Raw genomic sequence first — 13938 nt, 5'->3', positions numbered from 1 at the left:
CATTTTTATTAGTAAATAACACTCAGCACCTGTATTGTGCTTGACATCTTCAAAGTTCTGTATTAATGAGACAGACTTCTGAATTTTGTTATAAGTTAAAAGATAGATTTTTATGAGTTATAAAAACGTATCTTAGCTTGCGCTATCACTAGAAGAAGAAAACATAGGACATTAAATATAAACTTGCTTGACAATCAGAAATCCACACGTAATAGATGGGAAAGCTTCATTTGCCATATGTTGGGTGAACCTGTCTCCCTGAGTGCTGGGAATGTCCCTGTTTTCAGGGCCTGTTTCAGTGTCCCTGTCTGTTTTCCAAGAACAGTGTTTCTCTGTCCCGGTTTCTGTAACCAGTGCAGACTGGCCACCTGGGAGTTACACCACAAGGACCATTGGAGCCCTAAGTCATGCTGTTACATGTTGACACCTTGTCCTCCCAGGATGCCTTCCAGCAGCACCCCTGCTGCACAAGCCCTTAACCCAGCACCTCCTCCATGTGCACAGAGTGAAATCTACAGGGCAAGCCCTTCACGATTACACTCTGTGGAACAAAGGACTGTATCCTCCTCAAAAAGTCTAAGAAATTAACATGTTCTGATGTAAAACATTTTAACTATAACATTATCATCATTGGAAAAGAGGCCTGTCAAAGGAGGAGACATTTTTTCCACACCTATCAGGTTTTAATCAGAGGAAGGATTTGTGTTTGATAGCTCAGTTTTTCAGTGTTATGGGGTTCTTGTCGTGCAGATCTTTTCAAAATGTGCTGCAACAGAAAAAGGAAAGAAACAAACAAACTTACCCTAAATTTGTATTGTGTGCTTCTTCTGAGATTTTTCACAGTACAGGTTAGCTCTTCTCCAGTGTACTTTGGGTGAAACACGCTATCCTAAAATTTTAATCAAGAACAAACCAAGTTTCTATATATTATCATCAGCATGTACAGATGACATTTGTATCACACAACACAGCTACGATTCATCATGTCAGTACTGATTCCAAAAGTTTCTCGTTTTCTGTAATCTACCATTGTCATGGTAATTATTTTCTAAAAAGGTGGAGTGACTAATTGAGCTGAATCATGTGCCATTTTGCTATAACGTAAGAAAGCAATTTAGTTAACCGTTTAATATATTTAATAGAAACGCAAGCGACAGTCTATTCCAGAAAGCAAGTATCATACATAGATGTAGGCAGAATGTGGCAGACTGAATTGTTTTAAGGATGAATTACTCCAAATCCTGACTTTTTCCTTGTGGATTTCTAAGTGGGATTCTGCACGACTCTGCATTACAGACTTGTACCTGACTTTGCTAAGTCTACGAGGTCTCCGTTCTGGTGCGAAGCAGAACGTTGTCATCTTAGTGTGTGACTCAGGCATAAACAGCCAGGTAAGTCATACAGCTCAATCCTGCAAAACGTTAAGCACTCCGCGAGATGTGGCGTGCCCCCATCTCCACCTGACTACAATCAGAGTTGAAGGCATTCAGCACTTCACAGGAGGGCTCAGGTCTTTTCAGGATCACACCGTTACTCAATGAATAAACTGTTTATAGTGAGTCACCAATGTAATAGAAAGCCGTTTTTTCAAATAGAACTGGGAACACAGAATTTATTTGGATAAAGAAAGGTTGAAAGAAAAAGAGGAGCTTTTCGTTTTGGTGATGCACCCCAGGAAATATCCCCTAAATTCAGACACTGGCCTTTTTTTTTTTTTTTTTTTTTTTAAATACAAAGCATTCTACTAAACTCATCCTTCTTTTGAGGAGACTTCAGTGAGATCTTGTACAGTAACTATGTAAATATCAGAACAGAAATGTTCTCAATAATACAGGGCATAGTCTCTTCAATGGGGTTGCACCTATACAAGTGAGTAGAGAATTTGGTCCACGCTATCCACTTTATACTACTACTAACACAGAACTTACATTATCTTCCTCCTGAATTTCCAGGGTGTAAGAAATCACTTCTTCTGGTGTACATCCTTCTGCCTTATTCCACTGCAATGTGATCCACGTGACGCCTGCTCGAACCAATCTTGGTGCAGAAGGGGTCTGAGGAATATTACCCGATGTGTAGCACACCACTTCCTGGCTGTACCCGCTGTACAGGAACAGAGAGAAAGAAGATATCACAATTTTTTTTTCCAAACTGCATTGTTTTCATATATTGGTATAGAAATATATTGTTAGAATATATAGGCATATAAACTATATATAAGCGCATACAAAAATATTACAGTAAAAAGACATTCAGATTGCAAATCAAGCACTCAAAAGTTAGGGAATGCCAGAATTAAGAATGCCTGTGCAACCTCAATTCAGACCCCTTGTCCACATGCATTATAACACAATCTTTAAGGAGATGTTTGCATGCATTTATTTCTACAGGACCTCTGTCTCATTCAGTGCACACAGGAAGGATGGTGATCTCTGAGTGAGCAGTTAGTCAATATTTGTTTTCTCCTCATTGTCCAGTGTGTTGCCCCTTTGCCTTCCTTACTGCACTCCATCCAAACCCCATACCAAACAGTGAATTATTAACTTCCTCATGGATATTTTTATGGATCTCATCACCATCAGAGTGCTTCAAAAACATAAATTAAATTATCTCCCCTGTGAGGTAGGAAGGTATTATTAAGCCCATTTTAAAAATGGGAACTGAAGCACAAGAATGAATAAAGCTAAAAGTGTCCATTGATTTTGGGTTCAAAGCACAGCTCCTATGTACTTCAGTTGGAGTTGCTTAGCACTTCCACAAATCTGGCCCCAGGTGACTCAATCTAGGGTCACAGAAAAATCAGGAACACACAGTTATTAGCCACCTATGAAATTCTGGTTTAAATGACTTACTTAGCATCACATAGAAACTCTCTGGCAAAAGGCAGAGAGAGAATCCAATTCTCCAGAACAACCTTTAACTGCCTTAATCATGAGACCAGGGTTCTCTTCCCGCTTCCCCATGCTGAATTTGCTACATATCTTCGAACTTCTGCAACAAATGAGGCAGGGATCCTGCAGACAAAAGCCTCATTCACTACACAACCCTGATTCATCCCCAGGATATGGTCCATCCTGTGCATTGAATAAGGCAGGCATTGTGTGGAAAATACAATGTGAGATCACGTAATTAAAGACAGTCTCATAAGGCACATGCCCAGGCAACCTTAATTCTAGCATTTCCTAACTTTTGTGTGCTTGATATTGCAATCTTAAGGTTTTCTATTTTTGTGTGTAATTTTCTGTTTTTAAAAAAGCAAATGGGAAAAAAAAAATCAGAAATTTCTTTATGCGGTGCCATATTGACATGGTTCCTTAGCAGGGTTTGAACCTTTTGATTTAAAACAGACCTCTGCCACTTGAGCTAACAGAGTAACTGTGAGTAGTAGAAGTCTGTTAACCTCTGTGTGGGCCAGCCATTAGAAGAGGATGAGAGACACACTGGGCGAGTAGGTTTCAGAGATATTTGCTGAGAACAGAGGAATGTTAGTACTTAGGAAATGCGGATTCCATTCCTGGTCTGGAGGGAAGTAATGTTCTAGTAAATACAGACCCTTCTGCTCCTGTCCCCTCTCATATATCCTTGACAAATCTGTCCCCTTGTGTTCCTGTCCCTCCGGCTTCTATTTTCCTCTGCTCTTGTCCCCACCAGCTTCTGTTCCGTGGGTCTGTCCTCTGCTAGCCTGTTCCTCTCCAACCTCCTCCCTTCCTCACCGAGGTCTACACTACAGACCTGTATCGGTATAACTACATTGCTCAGGGGTGTGAAAAATCTACACCTCCTGAGTGACGTAGTTATATTGACCTAACCCCCCATATACACAGTGCCACATCGACAGGAGAGCTTCTCCCATCAACATAGCTGCCACCTCTTGGGGAGGGGGATTAAAGACACCGACAGGAGAAGCTCTCCTGTTGGCTTAGGAGTGTTGTCATTAAAGCACTACAGCTGTGCTGCTGTAGCCCTGTATGTGAAGATAATCCCTGAGTCAGGTTGCTTCCTTTTCCTCTATACTACCTGGGTTCCAGCAGGGGGATCAGTTAGAGCATGGGCGAGACCGTCTATCTGCTCTCAGTTCCACAGCAGGCTCATGCTAAAGAGCAACTGGAGGAATAGTCCTGCTTAGCCCCAGAATAGAGCATGCTCAGTAGGCTCTCAAGGGTGGAACAGAGTTCTGTGGGGGTAGAACATGCTCAATGGAGATGGAATGTTTGGAGAATTTTGCAATTAGCCTCTAACAAACCCCTATTGAGTAAGTGCAAATAGCTACTTTTAGACAACTACCAGTCAAATTTTGGTGGATTTTCACGGGGACAGCAAACGGCAATTCTCTGACCCTAGCACTCTCCCTGCTAATTTTCAAGTCCTTACTCCAGAGTATGAAGGCATTAGAGCTTCTCCACTAAGAGAGTTATAATATGAAAGGACTGACCATGAATATAACTGCCCCAACCCTCAGCTCACTCCCACCTCAATAATGTGAGAAAAATTGGGTTTTGGAACATGTCCAGAAGATTAACAAAACTGGGATTTGGCAAACCAGGGATGGGGAGGACATGTTCCAAAACTGAGGACCCTTCACAGACAATGCTCTGTCAGCAGTCCCCTCTCATTTATATTACACCTCTGCTGACAAGAGAGAGGGTGTTTCACAGAGAAAAGATGATCTCTCGGGGTATGTGGATAAGGGAATCCATGTGCAAACTCTTGAGAAATAAAGGCCAATGATATCTAGAGGAAGAAGACAGACATTAACAGAGTTGCTTTATTAAACCATATATGGCTAGGAACTGCATTTTCAGGACTTTTAAAATGGCAGAATTTCCCCTCAGAAAAACACATATGTATCTCTCTGGGTATCTGTACTTTTTCCTTCATTCTTTTATTTCCCTCTTCAGCTAAACATTCCAAGTCACAAAACAATGAAAAGGGACTAATAATTTTTAAAATACGTATTTTTGTACATTTCAAAAATTATGTCCCCCTTCCTCCAATGAGTTTGTATGCGGGCAAACTCTGCGCCAGCTAAAATGCCCACACAGGGAAACTATTGTGTATACTCTGGCGCTCTAGCTGTTGTAACTTCTTCTGTCCAGTGGTTTCTAGCAGCTCCCTGATCTTGCAAAACCCATTAGCCAGATTTCCCACCGATTCCCACCAATTTCCACTGGCCTGAACTTAACTCCAGGTGTGAGGGAACGGAGAATCAGGACCCACACCTTGCTAAAACCCCCTTGAGCAGTGTTAGCCCACTCTTGCCCCTATCTGCTATTCCATTTGTTTTACTCTCCTGCTGGCTGATCCACCTAAGGCTTGCCAAAGGAGGAAGTGAGTACAAACTTTGCTGTAGTGCTGAAAGAAGACAAAGGAACATCACTTAAAAAAAAAGCAGGATTATTTTCAAAATCTGTAACAACTTCTACAGGCTTGTTGTTTTTTTTGGTTCCCCAAGATCCCTAGTGGGAACTTTACATAACAGATGTGTGTTCTTTTGGTATTAGAAACAGGCCACAAAACATCATTTAACACCTCCAAAGGGGACCATCCTCTTAGATCCATTTCATCATTCTGAAAACTTCAAGTCAGTTCCCTGTGAGGTGAGTGAAAGTTCTCAGAGGATCTATTCTAAGAGCACTATTTGTAGAGCAATAAAACTTCAGCCATTTAATAGAGAGCCCAAAGGGAAAAAATCTAGCAGCCTCTCAGTACAGATACTGTCATTTAGAGTTAAGCCTTTTGAATGCCTTTGCCATGGCAGAGATAACATTGATAAGAAATAACTTACCTAGTGCCTATGTCATTCTGAGCTGCTAATCTGAAGGTGTAGCCCACAGCTGGACAAAGCTTAGTCAATTTGCAATGCTTTTGGCTCCCGAAGTAACATTCTCTGAAACCATTGTTTCTTTTTCCCTAGAAAGAAAATGATCCATTATTGTTTCTTCTCTTAACATAGCTAATGAAATAAATCCAGACATATTTTATTGATCATTTTATTGCTTACTTTCTTACTTACTAAAATGACCAATTATTGACATTAGGGTTAAACACTTTTGCGCAAATTAGCACCAGCAATATTAAAGAGGTCTAAACAATTTAAGCCATGGCAGCTTCATTTTAAATAGGTTTCAGTGTGTGTTGTATTCAGTCTGTAATCAGATTGCCCATAGGGCTTCAATCTTACTCTCATGACACAGTTCTTCCAGTTCTGTAGCATCACTTATAGCGAATCCACCTACTTCAGTAACTCTTCAATTTATCCTATTTATGAATCAAAATCTGTATGAGTACAAACCCAATTAAAGGTGAGATTTCCCCACAAGTCAGTACCACCTCTCAGCTTGGCCAAAAAACTACACAGAGCCTGCAGCTACTAGTCCTTGTAGATCAGGGGTAGGCAACCTATGGCACGCGTGCCAAAGGCGGCACGCAAGCTGATTTTCAGTGGCACTCACACTGCCCAGGTCCTGGCCACCGGTCCGGGGGGCTCTGCATTTTAATTTAATTTTAAATGAAGCTTCTTAAACATTTTAAAAACCTTATTTACTTTACATACAACAATAGTTTAGTTATATATTATAGACTTATAGAAAGAGGCCTTCTAAAAACGTTAAAATGTATTATTGGCACGCAAAACCTTAAATTACACTGAATAATGAAGACTCGGCACACCACTTCTGAAAGGTTGCCGACCCCATTGTAGATGCTATCTTCTGACCTGAACTACAATTTTAATCCCCATTCTATCTCCTAATTTTTCCCCCACAAGGGGGCTCTCACTCCTCATGGTCTAGAAGGTGCAACATACCAGCAATGGTCTACAGAGAACAGCAGGGGTCCAACCTTTGGCTCAGCAGCACAAAGCACTCTTTACTGCCGCCCTAAAGGGGCAGCTAAGGCTTCTTCCATCACAGAGGAATATTTGGGTGGTGGAAAGCTGATCTAGCCAGTTCCCTTTAGAATAAGTGGCATGCCACGGATAGGAAGGGTATTTATTAGGGATGGGAGAGGTGACGCAGGGCAGACAGCATACTCAGCTGCTGGAGGCATAATTTAGAGCACCTTTGAAGCTGCTCTAAGTAATGCTGGGAGTCATTTCAGGCCCCGACCTACCCAGGTTTGGAGGAACAGCAATGGGGCAATAAGAGACACCTTTCCCCCCCGCATCTTCTCTCAGCTGCATCAAGGGTAAACTGAGTGCAACTAAGAATTGAGTCTATGGTTTCCAGAAGCCCTTCCCTCCCCCATCCCCTTTTTAATGAATAATTCTCAATCCAATCCCACTCTTAAATATTTCATTCAGTGAAAGAACTGAGCTCAGCTTTACACAAATATATTTCCTCGATATTCTGGACTTTCCTATTGTAAGCAACTTTGTTTGCACATCTGGTAACAATCTTCTTGGAAATCATTTAGGTTCTGAATTTAAAGTGGACCTGAAAAAGAGACTGCTTAACCTCAAGTAATGTGATTGGTCTGTAGTGCAGTAGCTTTGAGAGGGCTTTTAGCTCTTCAGTCTACGAAATATTAATGTAAAATTCATTGAGAATAATGTTCTGAAGCAACAGGACACGAGAGCAGAGCACAGTCCCCTCTTCCAGGGAGGGAATAGTCATGCTATTGCCCTAAAATTGACCCACAAGCAAACGTAATCCTAGTCTCTGCAATCTCTGCAAATGTGAAAGTCCCATTATACAGCTAGTTATTTTTGTCACCCTTCTCTGGGCCTTTTTAACTTTGTCTTCTATCTGGGTAAAATTCACACTGTGCAGAGGGCCAATACAAGACTTGTGTGTTTCATGATCTGAATGCTGGGTAATAACATGAGAGGCCGCTACGTTTCGAAAACTAAACTGGCTTTTTATTAAATAGAACTATTTACAGAGATGCTGCAACTGCACCAAGCATGCAAGCCACCTGCAAACAGACTGACCTCCCGGTGCTTCCTCAAAACTCTTCCTTCCTGCAACCTGTGCTCCCCTCCCTCCAAGTGCCATGCAGGTTGCACCACTTAATCCTAGTTTGAGGGTTTCAATGACACCTAAGTGGTGAATAAATCCTGTGCTGGCCCCTCTGCACAGGGGAGAATTTCACTCTTTTCCTTTAGACTGCAACATGGAGAAAAAAGCACAAGAGACGGAAAGGACTGGAAATGAAATTTCTTCCCCAGGTACCAAGCCTGAATAGATGAGTTTGGTGCAGGGGCTTCTCATGAAATCCTCCCCCAGCAAGCCAAAGCAGTAGAAGGTGCGAATGGCTGCTGTCTCTAGCTGCAGGTTCATTAGCCCTTCCCCCATTCCTTCCCTGGCCCAAGATTCAATCATTGGAGTCAGGTTTCAGAGTGGTAGCCGTGTTACTCTGTATCAGCAAAAAGAATGAGGAGTACTTGTGGCACCTTAGAGACTAACAAATTTATTTGAGCATAAGCTTTCGTGGGATAAATCCCACTTCATTAGATGCACGCAGTGGAAAATACAGTAGGAAGATATATAGATATATATATATACACACACACACACAACATGAAAAAATGGGTGTTGCCATACCAATTCTAATGAGACTAATTGATTAAGGTGGGCTATTTACGAAAGCTTATGCTCAAATAAATGTGTTAGTCTCTAAGGTGCCACAAGTACTCCTGTTCTTTTTGTCAGTCATTGGAGTGTAGCCCATGCAGGGTGCTCACATCAGTGTATTGGTGGAGCTTAAGTCTCTTGTACACTGGTGAGTCATACATAGAGTTCCCCAAATTGTGCCTCCCTCCCCCACACAATGAAATTCCAACAGATTAATTATGGACTTGTCTACACTGTCAAGCTTCTGCGTAGTAAAGCAGCTTTTTGCACTCAAACTGCAGATGTGTACACACTGCCAAGCCACTTTGTGCGCAGAAACTCCTCAGTTGCAGCGCTGCAATAAAACCACCTCGACGAGAGTCCTAAGGCTCAGAGGTTCCAGCGAAGAAACTTGATTGCTTTCTGCACTGTAACTGGCCTCCCGAGCTGTCCCATAATGCCTCAAGGGACCGCTTGTTTTGAACTTGGCTGCCAGGGAGACATGCGCCCCCCCCCCCCTTCAAAGCACCTTTTCTGACAGCCTTTGAGCCCTGTGCTGATCTACTCTGGGACACAAAGCAAACCATTAATGTGGAATGCTTGTGCTGTTCAACACAGAGGGTGTGTGTGTGTGTGATTGCTGTGCAGAGAGCCCAAGAAGGAAGGCAGGGGCTGATGTCGGGGTTTCCCCCTCCCCCAGGACAGGTTGCTTCCTGTTGGTGTCTGAACTTACAAGACAGCATGCTGAAACACTCTCTGTCCCCCAAAACACACTGTCTCTCTTCCCCCCTTCATAAACACACACACACTCCCTGTCACACACTCTCCCCCTCCCCCTTCAGTTGAAAAGCAGCTGGCAATGTAGTAGGATGCCCATGGAACAATGGGATTGGGAAACCTGCATCATGTGATGCTGTGCCTGCACCATGAGGCATTGCAAACCCTTCCCAAAGCACCCTGCAGCCAGTTGCACAGTGGGATAGCTACCACAATGGACTGCTGTCTTTGCTAATGTGGATGTGCTTCAGCGTCACAAGCAGCACAGTGCGGACACACAACCGCGGTTTAATTCCAGCATTTTAATAAAAGTGGTATAACTTGTGGTGCAGAAACTTGCCAGTCTAGAGGCCTCTGCAGTTGTGGAAGAAGGGCCAGGATCTTTCCCTGAAGGCAGTGGGGCCTGTAATTTTGTTAGCATCGAAGTGTCCTTTCCAAGGATTCTACAAACTGATAACACTTCTGTAACTATTGAACCAAACTACCTCAGTGTAATTGGCACTGATCCTGCAAGGATCATTAACATACTGTAGTCACCTGAAAGAAATGAAATGGCTGCACATATTAACCTTGCACAATATGTTAAATGCAACCAGTTTATTCCCAGAAAGATGTTAGCAGACCTCAAATTGGCATAATCACAGAAAGATGATTCCAGGAGAATCTTTCATATGTTTTAGTGTCAAATCTAGGTGACTGCATTTCCATAACAAAAATAGTGGACCCAATTCTCCACTCCTTGCTCCTGCACAACGTGGCAGTCAAACGCTTCTATTTTGAACTGGTAGCACTTTGCACTCATCCGGCACATATGTGAATGAGTATACACAGTGCAGTGCACTGGAGAATTAGGCTCTGTTTTGTCACGGCTACGGAAGCACATGAAAGGGCCTATGTCACAACTCTGAACTTCAAGTTCCTGAGAACGCCCCAAGGAGAGTGTAGCACATCTAGAAAGTGTGTGTACAAAAGCTCAGAACAATCATGCAGACCTCCTGTGATGCACAGAACTTGGAGTCACATGAGGGATATTCAACACATTGACAAACAGCCCTATCTTACTTTTATCCATATGGTACCATTTTCCATTTTCTCAAGAACTCAGTTTAGTGCACAATCTATTTAGATGTTCCCCAGCTGCCCTGGTTGTAATTCTGCTACACAGCTCAGCTAAATTAAGGGAAAAACACTTTAGGATTCAGTGACTCTTATCTAAACTGATGCTTATTTAAAAGATACTTATAAGCTAGAAGTAGTTTATGACACATTAAATACTTTGACAAACACAGCTATTGGATAGAAAACATCCTGGAGAAAGCATGGTAGGTGACGCTTCGCAGTTCAGGGGAAGCATGTCTCAATATCTAGGTTATACAAAATCTATGCACCACACCCACTATATTAAAAAAGTGCAAGTTAGAAAGTGCAGGGTTATTAAGAGAAGGTCTTTCTTCTTTTTAAGAAACACTCTTCTTCAGACTCAGATGCTTTTAATGATGATTTTTTTCTACAACCCTTTAAAAACTGTCCTGATTCTATTACGTTTGATGCGTCTGCAGCAGTGGTTTTTGTTCCTTGTTCCGTTTTTTTTTAACCTTAAGTTTATTTGATCATTTTTCTTTGATTATTGACTATTTATCTGGCAGACAAATGCGGACCTGAATGAAAATTCTGCCTTTTGCTCCCCTCACCAAAAAAACCTCTTGTGGATTGGAGTGAGCAAATGATGAGTGGATTGATTAAGGCATACAATAAGGGGAGTCCTAGCTGAAAATGAAGCAGTCATGGGAGGTTCTGACAAAGCAGTATAAATGCTAATTTCTGAATTAGGAGCCAAGGGCCATCTCCAAAGAATTCCAGCATATTTTTAAATTAATGGAGATGTCCTATCTCCTAGAACTGGAAGGGACCTTGAAAGGTCATTGAGTCCAGCCCCCTGCCTTCACTAGCAGGACCAAGTACTGATTTTGCCCCAGATCCCTAAGTGGCCCCCTCAAGGATTGAACTCACAACGCTGGGTTTAGCAGGCCAATGCTCAAACCACTGAGCTATCCCTCCCCCATATAGCATGCAGCTATAATTTTCATAAAGTTTGGTCAAATCTTTGCAATTTTGCAATCTGTTCCCCAACTTCCCCGCCCCAAAAAACCCTCAGCATACAGTAGATGACAATGTTCAACTTTATAATAATATAAATCTGTTAATGTATACATTTGCTGGCAGAGCTGGTATTGCACATTATGCTGACCTAGTCCGCATTTATTGGTATTTCCAATTACTCAGACTGGCTGGTATTTCAGATTCTATTGGCACTAATTGGAGAGGCTGGCTGATATTTCTAATGATCCTGGCATTAATAGCCTGGAAATAGTCCTTTTTTGAGATTGATGAAAGCTTTAATGCTGGCATAATTTTGGAGAAGAACGGACAAGCTGGCACTGGCTGCTGCCCAGGAGTTGTACAATCTTCCCAGAACCCCCCTCTTTATCCTTCAAATATTCAGCTTCCAAGTTTTAATCTTATAAAGTTTCATAAATTGCTTTCAATACACCTCATCATTTCCTCAAACACATAGCACAGAGGGAGGAAAGACAAGGACAGCAGCCTGTGACATGCTCACTACTGCTTCTTTCTCCAATCCTAAATTCCAGGATGCTCAATTCCACTCCTGATCTTTCCAATGGCAAGTATCTGCTGCAGTGAGTCAGGGCCTGCTCCATGAAGCTGGAACAATGCAGCTCCACCAGTCTGGTAGAAGTTGCAAATTAATTATAATAGAGAGTAACTGCAACCAGCTGAGTGGATTCCAGAAGGAAATTAAAAGTTTTTGTCCATCTATATTGGAAAGGACTTTTTATTAAAAAACAAAAACAAAAAAAAAACAAAAAAAACCAGGAATGCCTTTGTCTCCTGTATTATTAATCTCAGCCCAATCATCGTTTACCATAGGTTTAGTCCAGGGGTGGGCAAACTTTTTGGCCCGAGGGCCACATCTGGGTATGGAAATTGTATGGCGGGCCATGAATGCTCATGAAATTGGGGTTGGGGTGCGGGAGGGGGTGAGGGCTCTGGCTGGGGGTGCAGGCTCCAGGATGGGGCCAGAAATGAGGAGTTCAGGGTGCGGGAGAGGATTTCGGGCTGGGGCGGTGGGGTCCGGGGGGGTTGGGTGAGGGCTCCAGCTGGGGGTGCAGGCTCTGGGGATGAGGGGTTTGGGGTGTAAGAGGCTGCTCCGGACTTGGATCAAGGGGTTCGGAGGGCGGAAGGGAGATCAGAGCTGGGGCAGGGGGTTGGGGCATGGGGGAGGGTGAGGGCTCCGGCTGGGGGTGCAGACTCTGGGGATGAGGGGTTTGGGGTGCAGGAGGGTACTTGTGATGATGTATCCCATAATGCTTTATGGGAATATGACATAACTGGAGTGTGTTTTATGCTACATGTGCCATGTAACATATCTCTGTAAAGGTTATGGTTTACTGAATCTATTCATTCTATTTGTACACATATATCCTTTTTGTACTTGAAGTTATGAATATTGACTGTATACTTGCTTGATTTCTATGTAAGCTTTGTAAGGCATTTGGTCAGCTTCTTTAGAAAGGAATTCGCAAAGTTATGTGCCCAATCAAGAAGCACTTAAGGAACAATGCATCTTGGAATGCTCCAATCCACATAAGAAGTCATCCTGGAGATATACAAGATACCATGTGGGCAATGGCTTCTGCCTGTAAAAACAGTGAGTCATGCATGGACATGTGTCTTGCCCAGGTGACTCCAGAACTCCATCAACTTTGCATAGGAGAGAGGAGGGGGTCTCCACCCACAAAAGAAAGTCTATTTAAGCCTTTGGGAGACCCCTCCATTGGTCTTCAGCTGGCTAAAAAGAGAGCCTCTCCACCCCAAGGATATCTGAAAGAAAGTGGAACAAAGGACAATAACCACGGGGGGGAGGAGGGGGAGAGTGATTGCTGGACCCAGACTAGAAGGAGACTAGTCTGTAAAAGGAAGCTTACTGGTGAGATTTTTATCCGTACTCGGTTGTATTACTGTATTAGGCTTAGATTTGCATGTTTTATTTCATTTTACTTGGTAATTTACTTTGTTCTATCTGTTACTACTTGGAATCACTTAAATCCTACTTTCTGTATTTAATAAAATCACTTTTTACTTATTAATTAACCCAGAGTATGTATTAATACCGGGGGGAGAGGGGGAGGGGCAAAACAGCTGTGCATATCTATCAGTGTTATAGAGGGCGAAAAATTTATGAGTTTACCCAGTATAAGTGTTATACAGGGTAAAATGGATTTATTTGGGTTTAGACCCCACTGGGAGATGGGCATCTGAGTGTTAAAGATAAGAACACTTCTGTAAGCTGCTTTCAGTCAAGCCTACAGCTGTTGGGGGACGTGGGCAGAAGTAGTCTTGGTACATCAGTTGGCAGCTCCCAAGGGGGTTTCTGTGATCAAACCCGTCACAGTATTCAGGGGTTTGGAGGGTGGGAGGGGGAATCAGGACTGGGATAGGGGTGCAGGGGAGGGGTACAGGCTCTGGGCAGCGTTTACCTCAAGTGGCTCCTGGAAGCAGCGGCATGTCCCCACTCGGGCTCCTACGC

At 42.8% G+C, this 13938-nt stretch overlaps 1 protein-coding gene across 1 annotated transcript in view; it reads right to left on the bottom strand.

The window, feature by feature from the left end:
• Positions 1 to 13938, bottom strand: part of FNDC3B (fibronectin type III domain containing 3B) — a 388134-nt gene that overhangs the window by 84883 nt on the left and 289313 nt on the right. Inside the window, exons 12-14 of the mRNA XM_065410392.1 lie at positions 5786 to 5910; positions 1929 to 2103; positions 803 to 889 (exon numbers count right to left, since the gene is read on the bottom strand). Coding sequence (XP_065266464.1) covers positions 803 to 889; positions 1929 to 2103; positions 5786 to 5910 — 387 coding nt within the window. The remainder of the gene's footprint in view (positions 1 to 802; positions 890 to 1928; positions 2104 to 5785; positions 5911 to 13938) is intronic.

This window comes from Emys orbicularis, chromosome 9, assembly GCF_028017835.1.
Source record: "Emys orbicularis isolate rEmyOrb1 chromosome 9, rEmyOrb1.hap1, whole genome shotgun sequence".
Classification (NCBI taxonomy): Eukaryota; Metazoa; Chordata; order Testudines; family Emydidae; genus Emys; species Emys orbicularis.
The sequence above is the reverse complement of the archived record's forward strand: the minus strand, read 5'-3'. Positions and strand labels throughout refer to the sequence as shown.